At 40.5% G+C, this 23,444-nt stretch overlaps 1 protein-coding gene across 2 annotated transcripts in view; it reads left to right on the plus strand.

Annotated features, from left to right (window-relative positions):
- The window catches only part of TENM1 (teneurin transmembrane protein 1), a 232,666-nt gene that overhangs the window by 139,437 nt on the left and 69,785 nt on the right, over positions 1-23,444 (plus strand). For both annotated transcript variants that reach the window (XM_059858916.1, XM_059858917.1), the window contains exons 13-16: positions 8,371-8,587; positions 15,485-15,604; positions 17,370-17,631; positions 20,218-20,485. In XM_059858916.1, the coding sequence (XP_059714899.1) occupies positions 8,371-8,587; positions 15,485-15,604; positions 17,370-17,631; positions 20,218-20,485 (867 nt within the window). The remainder of the gene's footprint in view (positions 1-8,370; positions 8,588-15,484; positions 15,605-17,369; positions 17,632-20,217; positions 20,486-23,444) is intronic.

A 23,444-nucleotide genomic window follows, 5' to 3' on the forward strand; every position in this document is an offset into this window, starting at 1 on the left:
CAAGTTCATGAGGAAGAGGTCACCACCAAAAAACAATGCTGTAGTAAAGTTCAGCAATTATAATTTCAAACAAACTCTAATTTTAGGACTTAGAGAAAAAGATAATTTTGTGTAGTTTCAAGTTATTTTTTGCAGTTAATTTGTCACATGGTACTTTCGGGGATGGAAAACCTGAAATTTTTATAATATAACTGCATTCAGAGACACGGTTAAAAAAAACCAGATTAGTCCCAACCATAAGGATTCAGTAATGTCATTTAATTGGCATGAGGAAGAGTTGGTGTTGTTGTTTACCCTGTATTAACAGCACAAAAGCCTTGGGAGGGGGAAAGTCTTGAATTCATTTTTCAAGGACTGATACAATGGTATAAAGAAAAGCTGGAATAAACATATTCACAGGCATCCTGGTGCTGCAGCCACGGAAGCACCACACACCCCTCAGTGCAGTTACTGCTGGTGGTAAGATAAAACACGTGTGGAACTATGCTTGGGGGCAGGGAAAGTGCAGTTTCTTTTAGAGCCCCGTTAGGATTTGCTGCACTTGTTCCCTGGCTGTACCAGAGCTGCCTTTCCCATTCCAGCTCATAACTCTCTGTTAGCTTTCTCCTGCTCGCAGGCTTAAGGGCATGTTTACCTGCTCAAATATCACTACAAATATCAGTGGAAAGGTCTTAGCATTATAACAGATGCACCATGGCATGGTTTGCACTTGCTCTCATGGAGTGCTTCTGCAGTCTGTTAGCAGTGTAATGTCCATTAAAAAATGCCAGGGAGTCAAGCAGGTGTCCTTTGCACTGGGGCCTTTCCCTCACTGTGGCTTCCCTCAGTGTAATTCCCCATTCCTGATCCTCCTCCTTTCACTGTCACAACTGACTTCATTTCAGTTTATAAGATGAGCCAATCAGCTCATCTGAGCGGGTCATTTCCTCTTGTCCTGCCACTAATTTAGATTCATCAGAAGCTCCAGTAGCTGCAGAAGATCTCTGTGTCTTGGGGCAGGAGGCAGAACGCACTGCTGAGGTGTGGGACACACGGGGCACTCATGGGTCACACCCCACTCAGTTGTAGCCAAGCTACAATTTGCCAGGTTTTTGGACATATATTTACCCAGCTGCTGCACAAACAGATCCTTGTCTCAAGCTGAAAGTTGCAGCCTGTCACTCCCATTAGTTTCTTTGATACAGATCTTTCTTTTAAATTTGCCTGCATCTCCTTTTATCATTTGTCTTTTATGAATCAATCTTGCCTGTTTGTTTTTAAGGAAAATGCAGTTTACTACAAGCTTTGAATTCTTTTCCAAATATGCCTTCAGTCACTTCAGACAGTTATTGTAGCATTCTCCAAGCTTTTCCAAGCACAAGGAAATATATGACTCAGCATAGCCTTGGGTTGATAACCAGGGCTGCTAAAATATTGATGTATTTCTGACCCGTCCACTGGCGTTTTAATAACCCATCCATCACAGAGATATTGAGTCCATATATAAGTAATATGCTATTATTACCCAATATAAATAATACTGATGGGAATGGTTTTCATTGTTGCTGAGCAGCGAGGACTCTCTAGGGATACTCAGAGTTTCTGAAAACCCTGATATATTCGTACTGTCCCGAGTGTGGAAGGCCAAACACTGCTGGTACTCCCTGGCTAAAACACTCACAGCCTTTCCATAGCTACACTGATGGGTTTCCTTATATAAACACCAGCATTCCCAGTTAACAGCCTCACTGTCTGCTGCCTGCTATGTATTATGGATAAAATTTGGGCACTTTGAATTAATGCATATGAATAAGCATTAGAGACTCTTGACAGTTGCTGCTGCTGCTGCTTCATCTCTTCTGAAGTTACTCTTTGATTCCGTTTGCTTAGATTCCTGGCAACACTAATTAGACTGAACTGAGCCCGTGGTGAATAAAGTCAGCACAGGCAATATTTAAGGAGACACTTAAATCCCATTTTTTACTTTCTGTGAAAATGTTCTGAACACAGATCTCACAGCTCCATCTCTGGCTTGCACTCACTGGGATCAGTGTAGACAGAGCAGGAGTGCACTGACTCACACCCCTCTGGGTAGCTCTGCAGCAGTGAAAATGAAAGTCATTGGTACTTACAGAATTATAGAATATCCTGAGTTGAACAGGACCCCCAAGAATCATCCAGGTGTGGCTCCTGACCCTGCACAGGACAGCCCCAAAATTACACCATGTATCTGAGAGTGTCATCCAAACACTTCTTGAACTCTGTCAGGTTTTGTGCTGTGATGGCTTTCCAGGAGAGCCTGTTCCAGTGCCCTACCACCCTCTGGGTGAAGAAACTTTTCCTAATATCCAGCCTAAACCTCCCCTAACAGAGCTTCATGGTGTTCCCCCAAGTCCTGTCACTGGTCACCAGAGAGGAGAGATCAGTGCCTGTCCTGTGGCTGAAGACCACAATGTCTTACTCAGTTTCCAGCAACAAGCCAAGTGACCTCTGATGTTCCTCTTAGGGCTTCCCCTAGAGGGCTTTCACCATCTTCATAGCTCTGCTTTGGACATCTCCTCATGGCTTGGGACATTTTCTAATGGCTTTATATCGTGCTGCCCAAAACTAAGCACAACATATCTAATCTAGAGGTTAGATTTTCGTGTCACTGAGCAAGTACATCATTAGGGTGTTTGTGAGCATGTCTGCATACGTGTGCATGTACATATAAGCATCTACACCACTTCTTGTAGTATTCTGGGTTGGGCACTACCAGAAAACTTCAAATCTATTGGTTTACATTAACCAGGTAGTTAATTTCAGTACATCTTCTGCATGTGTGAAAAAAGATTGAAAGGGTGAGAGCTCTGCTCATTTAATTAACTTTTAAGCAGAAGAGCAATTGTAAGTTTTATTGCTAACTAGCCATGTTTTCCTCACCAGAACTTAATGATAGTGGACAGTTTATTAAAATAACTAACATCAGCAACGTGGGAGGTAGGATCTGATTGAATTTTTCATTTTCATAGCCAGTTAATAAAGTGTCTCAGTTGTTTAATAGAAAAGAAGCTGCTGTGTAAGTTGGTGAGGTAGGGAGGCCACCACTGCTGGTGTGCACCACTTTGTCCTCTGTCCCCTTACCAGTGCCTCTTTACAGTCCTTGGGTGCTCCTGAAATTGTACCTAGACAATTTGTACCAATTGTGGACACAGATCCATTTTCAGGAACGTGAGTTATTCTGATATTGCCATATTTGTGCTCATGAATTGCAAGCACACAAGGGTGAATGAGAAGAATAGAGATGCTGGGATTTGAAAAGTAGGTGACAGGTGTTTGTATCAGGCAAAGAATATATGACTTGTTCAATGTTCTTGCAATTAACTTAGAGCTGACAAAAGGCCTTTTTTGTTTCCAACTCTTATTTTATTTTATTTTAATGATAACTTAACACGAGTATTCTGCAGCACATGGAAAGCTCAAATGTAAAACATACAAAATGCACTCACTGTGCAGCATTTTTCCAGACATAGAACAATTCTTCTGGCTGCTGAAAGTGATCATGCCTGTAGAAGAGAGATTGCTGCCCAGTGTGTACATAAGAAAATGTGCTGTTCCAAGCACAACATGAGCCTTCTATGACTGCAGAAGAAGCATAGCTGAGGAAGTAATTTCACAACACTTGTGACATCCCTTCCTTCATATAGAAGAAGGAATATATATATATATATATATATATATATAAATGTATAAGCAAGAAAATGTATTTTGTTTGATGGAAAACTTTGTGTGATTCCATTGACACATAATCCTGACCCAATAAATATTAATATCATTTCTTATAGAAGGCTTCCTGAAAAAATCTATTCCCCAGCAAAGAAATGGGAAAATCTTGTCCTAGTTTTGTGATCTATTGCAATGCAGATAGGAGTGCTGTGACTGAAAACAGAGGAACTTGTTTTGGCATGCTCTGTCTTCCCTTTGAGGTTGTTTAAATTATTGAAGAGTACTATGAAATGCTTTCTATCTTGAAGTTGATCTTTGTAAATTCTGTTTTAGCAGTAATATTAAACATATTTTAATTTTCTAATTCACTTTCAAAACAAAAATCCCAGTTCATCATTATCCTTGCATACAAGAGAAGGTACCTGGAGGATGGGAAGCCATAATCTCAGATACATCAAAATGTAAATCACTTTATTATATAAGTCTGTAGTGCATTGTGAATGTGCCTGTCTTTCATATAAAATAAATTTTTAAATGCTAATAACAAACCAAAACCATTTACACATCTGTAATACATTTTAGTCTGCACCTATGCTGTGATGCTCTTTGGGGTAATTGACAGTAAAAACTCCAGTGTACAGGGATCTCCTGCTGTATGAATTACAGTGTTTGCTGTTTGTAGTAGTTTGTTCATACTCCTGGCTGTTGTCTCCTGAGATTTAAAAGAAACCCTGCTGATTTGCTAACACAGTGAGCTTTTTAATAGTTGGTTCCTGATACAGAAATTTAACTAAAATTGTGACCACTGGTTGAGAACTGACTAATGTGTTTGTAGCATTTTCAAGTGAATGAATTTGATGATATAGTTTATAAACAAGATTTATTTGGCTTTTTTTTTTTTTTCTGGGTTATTCTCCTGGATTAAAAATCTCATTTCAGATAGGATTGGCTTGTTGAACATTTTATCCTCATGTGCACTTATTAATACAATTTGCATTATCACGACCTCCCTCCATATGTAGCTTGTGATTCTGTACCACCTTGGTTTGCCTGGCTCATTTTGATTGATATTGTGCTAAATTATGGGAGTTTTCTTTTGAGGTCTTAGATTTGGATTTTCTTACTTTTCTTTTTTTCTTTTAAATTGTTTAATTTAAAACCAATGTCTTCAATGAGCCTAAAGTGGAACAAAGATTTTGTTTTGTCTTAAGAGTTCCCTGTTTGCCCTGAAACAGGTGTTTTACTATTATTATTCTTCACAAAATGATAAAAATATTTTTCAGTTCTATGCAAGTCAGTTTCTCTTCTAAATTTTGGTTGATTGTTTGGAGAAAAGCTGGAATTTCATTATTCAGATAATTGTAGTTAATTATCCTAAAATACACACAGGAATCTGGGCCAAGTACATTATTTTAATGGTGCACAGAGAAGCTGCTGCTTCTGCACTTCTGCCCATGAAGCATCTTCTCTGAGCCTAACATGTGTCTTCTCTTTCATTCTGCATGGTTATGAGAAGATTGAAATAAATTCCCATCTGATCACTCAAAATATTTAAAAAAAAAACCACCATGAGAGGAGAAATGGAGCCCATGAATGATGGTGTGTGACCTAGACCACTGCTCCTTTGCAGTAATACTGATATTTTGGGAGCAGTTTCTTTCTCTGATGACTTTGTAGCCTTTGTTGCCTGTAAGCTGTTCCTGCTGAATCCAGCATTTCATACATTTGTAGTGCTCTTGGGAGACACACCAGTCTCAAAATGACCTGTTCAGCTGTGCTTCTGGGACTTCACACCCTCCTGATGGGAAGCCCTCCCTGTTGTAGCTCTGGGAGGCTGGAGAGGCAAATGAAACCAGGTGCAAGTAATTCAAACCAGAATAACTCCATTAGCACAACCTGGAAGAGTTTATAAGGCAGTCATGTTGCTGGCAAGTAAACTGCAACAAAAAGAGGAAAATTGAGTCTGACTGGAAGATGAAAAACTGCTTTCCCTTTCCTTGGTTTCTTTTTGTGTCCAGCCTGAATGCACTGTGTTGGTCACCAGGTATGTAAGCTCTTGACTGAAGCAGAGGAAAATGAGGACTCTATTAGAAAAAGCAAAATAGTTAAGTGTTATTTTTGTAGCTATTTCTTTCCTAGGCAGACCTTCATGTTCTAATATTTCTGAGACCTTTCACTTTTGTTTCTTATATAAATGAGAGAATCAGGTCAGCTCAGTTCCCACATTTAATAGCTTGTTGACAAGGAAAAAATTAATCAGAATTGCTAGTGTGGAATAAATTACTCCAAAATAGCTTCCCCATGGATACTGATATTCTGAAATAAGTGCTCCTTTTTTCTGATTAGCACAAAATCTGCTAGACCAAAGTTTGTCAAGTTTCTCAGGCAGACAGTGGTGAGCTTGTAGAAATTGGCATCTTCCAGAAAATCTGCTGACTCCTCGAACAAGACTTGTCACTGCCATAACCCTTCCCCTGGCAGAGCCACTACTATAAACCACAGCAAGAAATTTCAATGTCTTTATGACATTTTCAGATCTTGTAGAATTCTTTAATATTTTTACTCTTGGATGATCTGCTGAAAAGCATCTGTAACTTGATGCTTTTCAATTCTTATTAAGAATATAAAGAGCTTCATTCCTTGGACAAAAAATAGATGAAACAGGTTTTTTTCCTTGCAGTTCCAAGCATGCTCTTCAATTTTCAACACAAAACACTTTTTTTTTTTCCATCAGAGCACACTGAAAACTACTCTGGTTCATGTTGTGATCTCCTCCATCCCTTCCCGTGTGCTTTTGTTTAGACTGGAGGCCCCTTATTGTTTCAGCTTCCTGACTTCTAGCAGATTTCAGTTGCTTCCTAGGCTTTCCTGAATATAAAGTGACTTCTACACTCAAAGTCAATAAACTCAACATTTCCCTGTGAAGTTATTCTCCTGCTGCTGGCAAATGTCTGTTGTCTCCAGGATTTGGGGAATGTAGGAAGCACACACTGACCTGTAGCCATGCCAGCTCTGCTGGAGCTGAGGGTCCTAGATTATTGTTGCTAGCTATCTACAGTTGCCCTTGGCTCATCTTCACAAAAACTAGCCTGCTCTGATTTCCCAGTTGCAGAGGATAGATTTGTTAATATTTTTTTGCTTACCCAAGCAATTATCTTGCTCAAGGTCAGGCAAGGATTTTCACATGCCAGAAAAGCCCATTTCATTATATGTGTTTGTTCTGTAGAAGGGCTTTTGCTTTCTTTTCAAAGTGAATATTTTATGCTGCCATTTACTGAGCATTCACACAGAGCTCTGTTGAGAAAGCAGTAGGCTTGGCTGAGGATTGTTCTTGCACCCATTAAAGTCAACAACAAAGCTCCAGGAGCTCCCCTGCTCCCTCCAAGAGCACCCCTGAGGTGCAGTTTGATGGACTTGAAAGTGTTGATACAAACAGAACATAGAAAGTCAAAACATGACGTGAAAATATCTGACAGTATGTTGATCCTATAGCATTCCAATTTCAACACAAGGGAGATCCCTGCAGTGATGTGATGACTCTGCATTTATTCAGACCAACCTTGTTAGAAATACAAAGTGTCTTTGTTGAAGGATAAAACACCTTTATCTTGCTTTAAATGCAAGCATCACAGCTGCTAAGTCATAAAGTGGATGCTGAAGAAGATTGTTGGACGTTTTACCATCTCCTATTAAATCTGTTTCTGATTGAGTATGTAATTTAGCCAGTTTGGACATCTAAGCTGCTGATAGAAACAATTAAATGTCAATAGCCCAATTTTAAGTTTTATTTAGGTGCTTAATTTAGATGCACTTCAATGTTTCAATTTTCACCATAAGCTTTAGATATTTAAGTAACTAAATTTCACCCACAAATGTTGCTGCAAGTTTGTTCATGAAGAAATGTAGATTTCTGAAAAAAAATCTTTTATTTCTTCTCTTTTTCATACTTGAAAATGGACAGAGGAGAAGTAGCTTTATTTTCACTTTCCAAATTTGCTTCCATGGTGCAAACATCTATAGAGAGGACTGTAAGTGTCTGGTCACTGGCATAGAGCCTGAATCTAGGTGTGTATTCATGTATCAGCTGCAGGAGTGTAGTTACAATCATGCCCTTTCTGGATCATTCTGGTATTGCAATCAATAAATGAAAAGTAAATATCCTAAACCACTTGTAAAAGTATTATAGGGCTTAAACCAGAAGTTAGACAACTATAAAAAATGCATTTTTTTACTGCAGTGGGGTCACTTGGGGGAATTTGGAAAATTTCAGAACTCATTTGTGGGGACTGGTTAGTGAGTGCCTGTCCCACCAGGGGTGACTAGGCAATGCTGACAATAAAGTGCTGTTAGAGGGAGCATTTGCACAGTGTGGGTCACATTGCACTGACAGGTGAAGTGTAGTGACTTTCTTCTGCCTCGTCTGCCGGGGACACTGTCCTGCCCTTCCCTTTTCACTTAGTTATAGGTTCTGTTTTCTTACTGAGTGAGGATTTGGTGAGGTGGTGCAGTGTTAATGACTGAGACAAATAACCCTCCTGGACTAAGCATGCTGTATTGAATGTGACTGTGTCATAATCAGCATGCTTTCACATTGATTAAATCCCTCGTGTGCTCTCTGATAGGAAATGTGCTGCTTTATTCTCAGAACTGCTCAATTTCCTGAAGTTTCCATTCTTTCCATTTTAGATGGCTTGACAGACTGTGTAGACCCTGACTGTTGTCAGCAAAGCAATTGTTTCTCAAGTCCTCTCTGCCAGGGTTCACCTGATCCCCTTGACCTTATCCAGCACAGCCAACCACCCTTCTCTCAGCATCCTCCAAGGCTCTTCTATGATCGAATCAGGTTCCTTATTGGGAAGGAAAGCACTCATGTAATCCCAGGAGATGTCTCCTTTGAGAGCAGGTGAGTCTTCTTTTAAATTAAAGACTTTTATGAATATTGAGAACTTAAATTAAATTATTTAACCAGGAAAAAATGGGGATACCTGGATAGCTGAAAATTTTTTTGCCAGTGCTCATCAAATACTTAAGAGGACAGCAAACTTTAAAGTCCCAACAGCTGAGAATGTTGGTTATCAGATTGTTGTTGCTGCCTGTCTGCTTGGTGGAAGTGTCCCACCAACACACTCTTCTGCTCTTATTCACAAGAGTGACTGTTGTGGAAGGTAAGTTATCTCATACTTGTAAAATCAACAGAAGAAGTTCAGCCCTTCCCACTGTGCATACATAATGGCAGGATGCAGAAGGAGAAGTTGGATTCACATCTGCTGTCTTCAGTCACCTTTTTGCCCAGTACAATTTGATTGGTATTTAAAATGCAATGAATTTAATGTGTGTCACTTACATATAACCTAGACATATAATGTAAAAACTTCCTTGGTTTTGCCACACCTTGATGAAGCAGTGTGGAGTGTACTGGTTTGTGCTGCAGGTTATCCTGCAAAGAGTAGAGTGATCCCTGAGTGTTTGTGAGATTGGCTTTGCCCTTTAACAGGAAGGGACTGTGCAGTAGGAAAAGGGCACTTACTTGCTCACAAAACCTGGTAACACATATTTTCTTGAACATTTGAAATAGAGGGGCATATAAGTTTTTATGCTGCAGTTCACTTGGGAAGCTATAACTTACATGCTGACAAAGAGATCCACAAATCTTCCACATCACCTGACTATTACCCTGTCAACTAGGCCTGTGCATTAGATAAACCATGTTCCAGTAATAAGCACATAAGAATTTTTTATTTTCACACTACATAGCACTTCGTTTACAGCCTCAACACAATCCTGCTCACAAATTCAGTGCACTTTTTTCTTCAGCATTAATTTTTAATAAAGTAAATTTGTAAACAGTCATTATTGATCTGAAATACCTAAACATTTAATCACTATCAATAATGTAACAGGATGTTATAAATATGTAGAGCAGTAGGCCATGAAGTTGAACTTTATGAGGAGCACCCACTTACCACTGGTGGGTCTCTTGGAGTGTTGCACTTATGAATGAGGCCACTGTACTTGGGGCAGGGTCCTAGGCTGGCTCTTTGTGCAGTTTAAACCAAAAGTCACCACTGAAAAATTTTCCTCATCAAAATGCCTCACAGTGGGGAGTTTCCAGACAGGAGGTGAGTGCTCAGTTGCCTCTACAGTGTTCTGTGGCACTGAAAATGTTAGCAGCCAGATTGTACATAATCCCATCAACGTGCTTTTATAGATATAAGGAATTGATCTTTTAAAGCTATCATTGATGGGATTTAACTTGGATTTAAAAGCTGTTTCTGAGTATTTCATTTCTTTACCCTGTTACCTGCCATGCCTTTGAAGACTGAAGAGCAGTGAAGTCCCATGTGCAAGCAGCAGCCCACCCTCACCATGGCTTCTGAGTTCCTGCCACTGAGGAGTAGGACTCTGCTGGCATTGGTGTATCCAATGACACCCCAGATACCATTTCCTCCCACTGTAGACAAATTCATAGTTCTTTTGAGAAGATCATTGGGATTCAGATGGGGGTGGCTGCATCTTTGGAGTCAGGGCAGTGCCTGGAGACTCGTGCTGTGCAGCGTTTCCTGAGGTTTGTCAACAGTAATCTGCCATGTACTGGCCACCCCAAAGGGTTCCTCAGTCCACACTTTGCTTGATCCTTGAGTCTTCCAGGCTGTTGAAATATTGTTCATCCAGAAGTCAAATGTTATTAAAAACTGCCAGAATTTTACTCAGGGATGAGAGATAAGCAGGGTCTCTGAAAGAGGCAATAGCTAAACTGTGGTGCTTCTGTTCAGAAATCTTCCTCTGACATTGCCAATCTGACTGTCATCTTGTGTCAGTTCTTCTCCTGGGAATTAAGATTACTGAAAAAAATATAGAAAGACAACTGCTGCTACAGTAAAAAACATCAGAAATCTGTGATCCAGCTTATCTGGAAAGAATGCTTGAGGGGCTTTCATCTCCTTTGGGCTGTTGCTGAAAAGGTTCTGGGCAGATGATATTAACTCATGGCTGCCTGCAATGGCACTGATTTTATAGCATTGGTGGTACAGCATGAGATGTGGGAAGGATTGGATGGAACAGTGGCATGTATTTATTTCAGAGCACTGCCACCATTCCCACTAGTGCTCCAATTTTGCAAAGCCCTATCTGCCTTTTTTTTTTTTCTTCATTTCCCTTTACAAGAAATCTCTGAGGCCATTAGGAGCATTAAGGAAGAGACATCTACCCAGTGTTTTCAGTCTTCTGATTCAAATGACATTGTGCACTGTTTTACTGTACCACAGGTCAGTGGAACTCTAGTATGGGTGATGTTAGCATGAATCTCACTGGAGACAAAATGATGTTGATTAGATCTTGGAAAGCTATCAAAAATGCTGAAGATTATCTCTGTCCTTCATACTGGAAGTGTTTGGTCTCTGCCATATCCTGGAATTTTCCAAATAATCTGAAATAGTAAAACTAGTTGTTCTGACAGCTGCTGAGACATCTATCCCTCTGCTTTTGTATCTTGGACTTTAGCTTAGGTCTGATATTTCATCATTTGGCTCATACAGTACAGTCAGGATGTTGCATGAGCCATGGCTAAATACTGCACCGAAAATAATGTTAAGGGGCAACATGTTTGGAAAACATTTTATTTTTTGTTATGTCAAAGCTGTGTCATATGCATTGGGTTTTTACAAACTCCCACTTAAACTGTGGCATGCTGAAAGGCAGATTAGAGACATTCTGGGTAAATGGAAATGTACTTGCTTACATCAGGCATGGTTTTAACCTACTGCATGTAGCAGGACGTAGCAGATTATAATGTTTTTGTCAACTTCTCTTCTCAGGAAGGTTTTTAGGTTGTTTCTTTGCTGAGGTTTTTTTTTTGTTTTGTTTTAATGCGTGCTGCTGGCAAGCTATTTGACTCACTGCAAATTGCCCACAAAAAGGGTCCAGTGTATGGTACTGAATTAATTACCCTTCAAATGCTGCTTACAGCAACATTGTCAGCAGGAGAAAACGAATGTACCTCACTAGCCTTCAGCTTCATTTCTCTTATTGAAGATTTTAATCAGAAATGTAATACAGTAAATGACATCTTCTGGTAATGTGACACTTGCAAATTCACAAGCTGCTTGACAGAGTTCCATATCTGAGCCTAATGGCTCAGCCTGAGGTGCTTATTAGAAACTTAACGCAAAAAAATAGCAGGTAAATAGCAGCAAGGCAGAGCAAGGCAGAATGGTGGTAAAATAATAAAATGCTTTACAAGTACTGTAAGAATACATCTGAAGTTTAAACTTCTGGTCATATTTTAAATTAGAGATGTCAGACAAACTGCCTGACAGCAGAGACCTGAGATCCACAGAGTAGTGAGTTCCTCTGTTGCTCGTGGAATGACCCATGAAGCATTGACAGAGGAATCCTACTTCTTTTAGGCCCCCTGCAACCCGTGGGAATCTCAGCTTTCTCTCAAAAAGCCGACTGCTCCCTCTGGAGTTGCAGATTTAGTACAGCTTGCCAGGGGACTGGGAACATTTTTAATGCATTTGAAAACACTAAGGCAGCTTAGCAGGGGCATGTTCTTGCCCAGCTTCACCAAATTAGAAAAGACATCTTTGCACTGACTTTCAAGTTAAAACAACTTGGAAAGCCTTAGGTCTGAGCTTATGCAATCATCACAAATAGGTGGCTGTTGGACAGATAGTACAAGTTATCCCCCGTGAGAAAGCAAAGCAGGGCAGTCACAAGAGTGTGGACTAAGTCTTAGAGGCAGAAAGTACAGTGCATTGAGGAGACATTATGATCTTTAGAGGTTTCTCTGCTCAAATGAAGAGAAGCAGTGAGTGGTAGCAAGGCCTCCAGCTCATCTGGGAGGAGGATGGATGTTGAAGCAAGGAAGCGTGAAGTGGCAGCTGGCTATGAAGGGATGTCACTGCAGGGAGCAGGCTCTGAAAGCTCTGCGAGGGCAGGAACTGAGTGAGGTGTTCTCTGAGCAGCAGAGCTGCAGGGAACCTGCCTGCCAGCATGCCTGGGACACGGGGTCTGCTCTGTGAGCTGCCAGGGCACTGGGAAACAGGGCGGAACTGGCTGCAAGCTGGGGCTCTTGGTTACCTCCTGAGCCTTGGAGAATTGTGCTGGTCGTGAAGTAACTGAAAAATGTTTTCATAGCTGCAGTAAATGCCAGAATTAAAGCTAATTCTGATCAAATGCTTAGTCAAAGATTTAGTAGGTTCTGGTAATTCAAAAAGAGGCCAAAGACTCTTCAACTCAGAGTAGGTCATAAAGAGACATTAAATAATGAGGACAAATGCAGGAGCACAGAGGCAGGCTTAGGACATTTAACACCTAAGAGATTAGAAAGACAATTCAGTACAGATAAATATAGAATAATGAGGTTTATGTGTCTTTATCATATACTGTAAATATGCGTGGCTTGTAAAATATGATGAATAAATAAGGAGAATGTTGAAAGATAAGTCTCTTAATATTATTTATGAATAATGGGAAGTGAAGTGGATGAGTAAAGGAAAGAAAGACCATGGATGGAGATTCTGATGAGCTTTTATCGTACAAATCTGTGTGCTGGATAAAATATGAGGACAGAGTAGTGTCAGAAGACAGGTCTGTGTGGAATGAACAAACAGGAGTGCAAGAATAATGCAGTTAAAAGTGATTACTCCCAGGGGTCTCACTCTTAACACCTAAGTGTGTTGTAAATATATGGAATGCATTAATAAAGGTATTAGAAAAGAAAATGTGCATCTGCTGATGTTAGAAATACAGGAAAATAATATAAACAAGTATTTTCTGCTCTAAGAAATCAGAGTAATTGGACCTGGCTGTTCTTTTGAGTGAGTCTTGTGAGTCTGTTGAGACTAACAGGAGCTCAGTTGCCTTCAGTGGAGCAGCAGATTTTGGGCCTCAAATAGGGCCACAACCCATTTACTTCATGTAGGAAACAAAACAGGTGATAAATCAGAACTCTTGTTTTGTCTATTAGCAGTAATGCAGCATCTCCCATTCCTCTAGGATTTATCAGCATCTTTTCATGGCCTGGGAGCATGGAATTCCTATTAGCAACTGTGGTGAATGCTGGAGTGGCCAAAAGGTTAATTTTTACCAGTTGTGTTTTCTCAGGTCATAGTCAGATGGGTTTGATGATATCATGGTGATAAATCAGTGTCCTGTTAGTGGCTTGGGAGAATGGGATCTTAAGAAGCATGTCAAAGTTTTCAGAAATTTATGTTCTCCAGTTCTCCAGTTTCTGCATATGATTTCATTGGATCATGGTCAATTAATCTCTCTAGGTATATTTTTAAAATTCATATGTAGACTCCTAAATAATTTTTGTCTGAGGAGCTATTAAGTTTTTTCCTTTAGATTACATATTCACTGTGCAGTGGATGTGTCTGTTGAGGTTTGCTACAAATTCTCAAGTTGAGAAAGAAACATAACAATGCCTAAATTTATGCTTGTCATTTATATTGAGTAATTAATGCCAGTTCACTTCATAAGTATTGCATTGGTTTTGACCCTAAATGTCTTAATGTTACCAGAAGACTTCTCCATACACTGTTCACTTCATTATCTCAAACTGCAGTTCCAGGAAATAGCTGCAGTAGTGTCATGAGTTTCAAAGATCTGGGTTGATTCAGCCAGTGGAGGTGTGGTGTAGCTGACAGCCCGGGGCAAAAATACTGGGAGGAATTTCAGTGCAATGTAGCTGTGTAAGCCCTTAGAAAATCCCACTGGGTCATCATCTACATCAAAAGGATATTTTATGCCTTTCTTCTCATCCTTAGGAGACCTGATTCCTGTATGTTTCTTTATTCAGATAGGTAAAAAGCTAAAGCTAAGAAAAAGAGTAATTTCTTCACCATAAGGTGAAAGCAATGGCCTGAAAGGACAACAGTGGAAGTTCACATTGGACAGTAGGAAGAACTTACCATGAGTAAGAGCACTCATGCAGAGGCATTGGAATGGGTAACTGGGTGAGCTTATAGAGTTAGACAAGCATCTGTCTGGACTGATGTAGGCATAGTTGATCTAACCTGAGGCAAAGCCATGGACAAGATAAAGTCTTGTATTTCCTTTCAGCTCTCATTTTCTATGACTCTGTGATCCTGTTAGCCTCTGATTAGGCACACTTAGTAATGAGTTCACTTTCCTGTCCATTGACTTTGATGTCTTCTGCTGTGCTGCCATGTTCCACCCTCTTCACTGGAATGTGAGGATAAAGTAGAAAGTGGGTGCAAGTCCAATGCATCCCAGAGGGAATTCAGAAGAGCATCACATGTGGTGGGGAATTGAGAAAAATGTATGTTACACTTGATTAGGCACCCTGTGAATTTACCTGTATAACTTTCTGAAGTTCTGTGAAGCCTGTGTATCTCACTGCTGCCTTATCACATTAGTTCAGCTTTTTCCTAATAGACAGCAATGCCCTATACCGAGCAGCAGAGAATGAGGTTTCATTCTCTCCTTTCACAAACCATCACTCCCTAGAGCTGCAGCAAGCTAAATCACACTATCAGTGAAACCTTTGCAGTGCCATTCAGTGGCAGAGCAAATAGTACCCTAAAATATGTGAGGAAACATGAATATATTCTCCCTAAACCAACAGTTCATGAGAGTCTGTGTGTCATCCTCATGGGAGAATGCTTTTTCAAATCAATCTTCTGGGCTTGTATGACTTGTCTTCCAAAAATCAGCAGTCACTGATATCAGAGTGGTTCTGTCTGTCTGGGACCAAAGCCCAGTTTCTGAAATCAATGGTCCTCTCACCCTCCCCATGTTTGTAACTTGTTGCCTTCTACTCTTCTTGTTGCAGACGGGCGTGTGTCATCCGAGGCCAGGTTGTAGCAATCGACGGAACACCTTTGGTTGGGGTGAACGTCAGTTTCCTGCACCACAATGAGTATGGGTACACCATCAGTCGGCAGGATGGAAGGTCAGGCTTTCATGTATTATCCTCCACTGGTTTAGGTTTGTGTGGTTAAGGCCAGCTGCCAACTTCTATTCATGTACAGAATTTCCAAAGGCGTCACAGTTCACAGTGTGGCTGCAGGATGGCATCTGGCCGCCTGCTCTGGGAGCACAGTTGATTGGAGCTCTTTATAGTGAAGGGACCAAAGAAGAAAGAGAAGCAAAAAAACCTGAACTGCAACAAAATTACAGTGAGATTCAAATTCCTGGAGTCAAAATGTGCCAGGTCTGCTGTAACAGTACCTTCTTGACATTGGAATATTTTCACAAGTCAGGTTTTCCAGGAAATATCCCATCTTCCCTTTTTTTTTTTTTGTTGTTGTTGTTAAGTGTGAATCATCCAAGTAGTTTATTGAGGTGTCAGTGAAATCAAATCCTTTAGTTGATCACCTGAGGCATACAAGGAAAAGTGGAAGCAGACTTTTTCCAAAGACAGATGGTTAAATTCCATAACCAGCCCTGGCTTCTCCTCCTTCCCCACCCACACAGGTCTGAGTTCTGTTCTCAAAGCAGGTGAGGGTTCAATATATTCTATATTGCACTCCAGGGCTGGCCATCCATTTGCAATAGGGTCATGACTTGCTCCTGAACTTCAGTTAAGCTCTTAAGGGTAGTTTAAGACTTCATCTTCCTTGGCTGGATTGGGAATTACAAGAAATCTGAAGCTGTCTTCCAGCAGGGAAGAAGTGGTGCAATTTGTCACTGTTTCCACAATTATTTTTTTTGTTTGGCTTTGCCAATTTATACAAGTAAGGAGCTTGCATATTTATTTCACCTGGGTTTATTGACTTTCAAATCACACTACTGAAAGTTAGTAATTATCATTTCTCCTTACACTAGCCTGGATAAAGTTGTTGCATTAAAATATGCTACCTGTATTTTGCTGTGAATGTAATCGGTGTCATTTGGGAAATGTGATGAGATATGCATAATTTAGTCTGACTTCTTATCACAGTTTGTTACCATCAAAAACCTCCATAATAGATGCATTCAGTAATACAGAGAGTGAAGTAGCTATTTACATATTACCTTGTGTTGCCTGACTGTGGGTGTCAGAAACTCTGGAAATTGAGACTGTACATCATACCTTCTATATCCCACTGTTCTGCAGCCCAGGTGTGCCAAAGGTTCTTCACAGTGAGCTCCCAGAGGATCACCCTCCTTGTGCTCAAGAGCTGACTCAGTTCTCAGTGCAATTAATCACCATCTTTCCCCACAATTTCATATCCTGTGCAGGGAGGTCATATGCTCAGTGTACTCAACCTTTTCCTCCTGCTGCTTTTAGAAGAAGGGAAAGGGTTATGTTAATAGAGCTAAGGCCTAACAGGCTTTAAGCCTTCTTATTCTGGATGCTCTTCCTGCATAGATGATGAGTGGCATCCTCATTCTGGGATAGGAATGTCTTTTCATGCAAACCAAAGCAACTGGGTTGACTCTGTTACAGATGGCTTGTTGGTATTGGTGCTAGTAGATAAATAGAGGGGAGAGAGGCCAAGTAACAGTGAAATTCTGTGCCTCGGTGTTAACGCATGCAGGGGGAAGGCACACAGAGGTAAAGCTTCTTTGTGGATACCAAGGTGATACAAGGCATGTACACTGGAATGATTTCACACACTAAATTAAGAGCTGTAATAATGAACGTAAAGGTTTTGTGACACATTGAAAGGTGTGGTAATGTGATGAAAAAAAAAAACAAAAACAAATAAAACTATTTGTTTTCTCTTTTCCAGTTTTGACCTTGTGGCTGTTGGAGGAATCTCTGTCACTCTAGTTTTTGACAGATCTCCTTTCATATCTGAAAAAAGAACACTTTGGTTGCCTTGGAACAGATTTATCATTGTAGACAAAGTTGTAATGCAAAGAACAGAGTCGGACACACCATCTTGTGACATCAGTAGTTTTATCAGTCCAAATCCAATTGTACTCCCTTCCCCTTTGACAGCATTTGGAGGATCCTGTCCTGAAAGAGGAACTGTTATTCCAGAACTACAGGTAATGAAAATACTTCTAAATTAACAGTTTATTCTGTTGCAGAGCCAGGTTTAGACAATCTTCAAAGACAGTGAGCCAGTAACTGCTGTAACGTCATTCACTTGGCAGAATAGCACCAATGGGCATCTATCTGGCACTGTTTAACAAGATTCTGTTGTCTTTGTTCTTTCTTTACTTTTTAATATTTAAAAGTGCTTTATTTCTTACCTTCAGGTAGAAGAAAGTGGGAAATGCTAACATGAATTATTATTGAAATCCTGATTTGTTGGTAGTGAAGCACAAAACCATTCCTAGTTACAGATGAACAGTACAACTTCCCAAACATCAGTGTGAGACATGATGCTTTGAGCATTCCTAGGGGTGTTTCATCCATTCACAGCTTTATGTCAGATTCTTGGGTTTTATTACTTTAATTACTTATTACCAAGGTAGAGAGCAATTTTAACGTGATCTTTAGGACTTCTTTTTTAATTTCAATGTATTTTTTCTTGACTCTCCCTTAAGTGTTTAAAGTAATTTCTAATTAAACTTGTAATTAACTATTGTTTTACTTGGGACTTAAAAGACATTGTGAGAGTCAAGCACACAACAAAACACAGCTCAGGTCATATTAATGCCCTTAATTTTTAGTATGTTGTTTGAGCAGTTAGATTTTAAATGATATGACCTCTTCTGGGTTCTCTTTTAATTTCACCCAGCAGGCCTGGAAGATACTTTGGAGGGTACCTGTAGCCTCATGAAAGTGTTGCTCCTTTATTATACATGTGAGACACCTCTGCATTAACTGAATTATGTCTAAACACCTCCATAACTGTTACCATGCTTCATCCAGTTGATTGGTCATAGCATTGCTTCCCAGAATGTACTAAGTGAAACTAATGAACATAAATTAAGAATAATTGCTGCACACCAGTAAGATAAAACTGGGTCACAGTGCTTCACATGAGGTGTGCCTTGGTCTTCTTTGAGCAGTGGGGTACTCAAAGATGGAGTCTACTCAGAAACCACTCCCCAATTCTTTCCTTTTTTTTTTTTTTTTTTTTTTTTTTTTGTCATTGAGGTTTCTCAGAGTGTTGAGTTTCATTGTATGCTTCTGGGAATTGAGCAAAAATTAACTGAGAATAATAGGAGACAGAGATACATTAGCATTTATTAATGCATGAATATTTCTTCCTACTTTTTTATTAAAAAATGAAAAGGAATGTCAGATGTATGACAGAGAGGGCAGCTGGGATGTCAGCAGGAAAGAAGGGGAACACTGCAAATCAGGAACAATAAAGGGAGCAGGATTTCCCTGGCAACACCACATTTCATATGTTGAAACAACAAGTGCTGGCAGGCCTCCAGCTGTACTGCAGCAATGCTGTGACAGTGATTCTGTTGCAGTGTGTAAATAAAATTGGTTGAAAGTGAAGTAATCTATTGTTAAATAAGGAAAATATAACAACTAAAAAATATAAACAAAACAGTTTGTCTTTTTCCAAGCATGATGAATTTAACATTGTGACAGGTTTATTCATTAGTACAGAAATGCACTGACATCATTAACCTTGTTCAGCACAGTCCAGTTTTCAGGTGGCTTTTGAGTGGTAGCACCCTCCAAGAAGCTGTTCTTGTCTCCTGCCTGTTCTTCCTCACAGTCTGTCCCAGAACAGCTCTTTTCCCTCAGGAGCTAAATCCCTTTTTGTAGCTCCAAGGCTCACATCATTCAAAAGGTCAAGGCCAAATTTCTTTTTTCACCTAACAAGCTCAGAGCCTTTGCAGTCCTCCTAGTAGCTGAGGGCCCATCTCCATTGCAGTGGGAATTGCTGCCACCCCACAGTGGGCATATCCAAGCTTGCTTTAATCCAGGTGGTTCAGACAGCAGCACTGACAGCAGGGCCCTGGGATTTGAATGCTCTTGCACTCCCTGGGGACTTACCTGTGAGCAAGATGACTCTTGCTGAGGCTGTTTCATCCTCACTGCTGTGTGTCCCCAGTTATCTTGCTAGGTTCCTGATGCTGCTCCTTTGTACTCCGTGCCCCTTCTTGCTGGAGCTTGGCCTAACTGCACAGATGGTTTAGCAGGAAGGTTTTTTTTCTTTCTTAACACTCCCCAAGTTAAAGTTACTGCCTCCAAAGCAGGACAGTATCTTAACATCACTTCCAAAGCAGGACAGTATCTTAACATCACTTAACATCACAATGTATATGATAGAAGGTGTGTGTATGTTTACAAATTGTTTACTGTATTCCAGTTAAGAGCGCTTATTAAGTAAACCAAGTAATAAAGACAAGGTAAAGCTGTACAGCTTGTATGTAAGGATGTGGGCACAGATGCAATATTTGCTCCCCAGTAGAGAAAAGCATTAGAGGAAGAGGTTCTTTATCAGACAGACAGCCTGCAGTCCAGTAGGTTGACCAAGCAGTGTCTGATGTTGGACATTTTGTCACGTGCCTGGCTACTGCCTTGCTGAAATAAACCCAGTTGTTTCAGTGGTGCTGTGTTCTCATCATAATTGTGAAATGTAGAATAATTAGCTTGTCTTACTGTTACAATTTTGCATTTTTCTTGGCTATAGATACAATGATGTGTTTTTTTCCAAGGTGGTCCAAGAGGAAATCGCAATTCCTTCAAGTTTTGTGAAGCTCAGCTATCTCAGCAGTCGGACACCGGGGTATAAAACTTTGCTGCGCATTATTTTGACACACACAACCATCCCCTCTGGAATGGCCAAAGTCCATCTGATTGTTGCTGTTGAAGGTCGTCTGCTTCAGAAATGGTTTCCTGCTGCAGCCAATTTGGTGTACACGTTTGCCTGGAATAAGACAGATATATATGGACAGAAGGTTTCTGGTCTGGCTGAGGCAATGGGTATGTAGAATCACCTTGATGTAAGCAGAAGCACTCCCATACGTCAAGCCAGGAAAATATGGCAGATAAATTTTGTTGCTGCTCCTACATTCTTTTAAATCAAATGCCTCTTTAGCTGAAGTCACTGAAGTGACTTGTATGATTTCCCAAGAACATCTATTTTCTTGTTCTTCCAATGTCATCTTTCTAATTTAATCAATTTGAAAATTCCTTTTTCCCTCAGAGAATGGTTATGTACTAATGGCATTATATTCAGCTGTCTCTGGTTTTGAATGTTACTCTGAATATGACCTTTGGTGTGTCATTGTTTCTGTCATTTTCTGGCTGTGACATTTAAAATGTCATTTCCGCTTAGGGTTTGCAAAATTCTAACTTTGGGCTTCTTTTCCTACTACATTTCATGTTCCCAATATTTAAAACTAATTGATTTGTTGTTGTTTAAAGATGTTTATCCAAAAATCATCCTGTTTCATAGGCTTTGTTTAGCAAGCAGCACAGGCTATTCTGAGAATTGCTACAAAAGTGCTGTCTCTGCAAATACATTTTATTTAGCCAGCATTTTTTTTCATTAATTTCATGATTTGGGTTTTTTTTTTTTAAGGGCTTTCTATTTTTTAATTTAATTTGATGTTATGTTGTTTAATGGACTGATAGATGCTTTGTATTAGAATTACTTTAAAAGCAAAGCTTAGTATTGCAAATCAGCCCCATTCACTTTGGTAGCAGTTCTGTTTGCCTTTTTTTAGGGCAATAATAGGCAGCAGCACTGGCAGATCAGGCTGTCAGGCAAGAGTAGCAGGGGTGACAGAGCTGTGCACCCTCTCAAGGAATATGCTTCATTCCACACCTGAAAATGCTGTTCTGAGGGACAGCCAGGAGCTTCCTTCAGGACCTGCTGTGGTGTCCGTGCAGGCAGCGTGGCCTGTGCAGAGGCAAAAGGTGCCAGCCAGGCTCTGCAGCTCCCAGGGCTCTGGTGTGTGCCAGTGTTGCTGTGTGCTCCCAGACAGGTGGTCTGGGACGTGGCTCTGTGGGGAGGCAGTGGGGAAAGGAGCCTTTTAGCATTTTCCTTGGCATTTCTTCCCTGAGAATGATGCAGGCATAGACAGACAGGGATGTCCATCATGGGTTGTGAGACCAGGCTGTGCAGTGGGATTGCTACAGTGCAATCTGCTAAGGAAAAGGTCAGATGAAGGTTTTCCCAGAGCTGTGGTCCTGCTCTCTCCTTGACCCCACACAACATGAGCTGCTGCCTGCAGGGACAGTCCCACCTTCTCTCCTCACCCATGGGCCACCTCTCACGTTCATCTGATCATCAAATGAGCCAGATCAGGAACAAATTCAGCTGAAAACTGAAGCAACCAAGGAATAAGTGATACATTTTTGGCTTCATTAGTTTCCTGATATGCTATAAATGCTCATGCAGAAGCTCAGGTCTTCTCATTCCAGCTGTAGCTCACACCCTGCATGGGCCTAAAGGAGTCCAAACTCCACCCTTGGGTGCAAGATGTGCAGAACTGCTGCATCATCTCTCCTATGTGAAACTGAACTTTCCCTTCTGGCTCACATCTGCAGAAGACTGATCCCCCCCAACTTTTTCCTGGGGTCAGTCAGGTGCTGGCACTGCCACCAAGGTTCTGAACATCCCAGGTGTGGTATGTGGCAAGGAGCAGCAGTGCCTTCTCTGCCTCTTGAGATACAAGAGACCCTGTGAGGGGGCAGATCCAGCCTTGTCCCATTGCTGATACCAGTTCCTTTGGGTTTTGCAGCGAGGGAAGGTATCAGGTGAGTTGTTAGCACATATTTGTGCAAATCCAGAAATAAAAAAAAATATTCCAGCTTGCCCTTTGGCACTGCCATGGGTGATCAGGCAGGGCCAGGTGGGTCACAGGTGCCACCTGGGGCTTTCCTCAGCACAGCCACGTGTGCCCTGTGTCCAGAGGCTGTCACTGTCTCATGTTTGAGAGGGAGCAGTTGACTACACTGCTCCCACTGCATCATCTAAGAGTCCTCTAATGATTGGGAAGTCCAGTATGTATTCAGACTTTAAAACATTTTAATTCAAATACATAGCGGCTCATGAAATGATACTGCAGTTAGTTTCCCAAATTAGGAATAGATGAGCTTCATGTGTTAAATATTAATAAAGCTTGCACAATAGTGCTGGGTAACAACTATTAAATTATTTAATTGGTGCCTAATTTTTTTTCTTTTCCTTAAAGTTAGGTTAATTATGCTTCTTTCAAAATAGAAGCAAAAATTTTGATATTTTAAGTGCATTACTCGCATGCTTTGTTAGATTCCAATAAAGCTTTATTTAATTTGACACACTGTAGTTACTCAGGGACCTTTATCTGCATGCATTATATGAATTTTTGTCAAAATAATTTCTTCTGCCAGTATATTACCAATATTTAATAATGCATTCTGTTCAGTTTTCATTTTAATTAAGTTAAGTTGGAGCAGGTTGAAGTCCTAGAACTCAGTATCATAACCATCTGCTTTTGGTTTTCAAAATACTATAAACATCTATATTTTTCTTTGGGGTTATTGACAGCACTGATCACATAACCAGTTACAGAAAACAAGACTTTCTGAGCATATTTCCACATGCAAATGGTTGTGTTTAAGCTTGATGGAGAAATGTTTGCTGGCATGTGTCCAGTCCCCAAGCTCCTCACAAGAGGCCATTTTCTCAGAGTAACAACTGAGATGACAAAGCAGCATTTTTTGATCTGAATAAACAAGCATCATGTGAATGTTGACACACAAAATTTTGGGGGTAAAATCTATGTCCCCTTGTGGTCTAACACAGGAAAAGGATTTCAGTCAAATCCTCAGTAAATGCTCCTGTGAGCTCCATACAGATTCATGCAAATCCCTGCATCCCACACAGCAGCACTGAGGGGTCTGCAGGGATGGGCTCTCTTGGGCTTGGGCATCAATGAGCTCTCCAGCAGCC

Source organism: Haemorhous mexicanus, chromosome 14 (genome assembly GCF_027477595.1).
Source record: "Haemorhous mexicanus isolate bHaeMex1 chromosome 14, bHaeMex1.pri, whole genome shotgun sequence".
Classification (NCBI taxonomy): Eukaryota; Metazoa; Chordata; class Aves; order Passeriformes; family Fringillidae; genus Haemorhous; species Haemorhous mexicanus.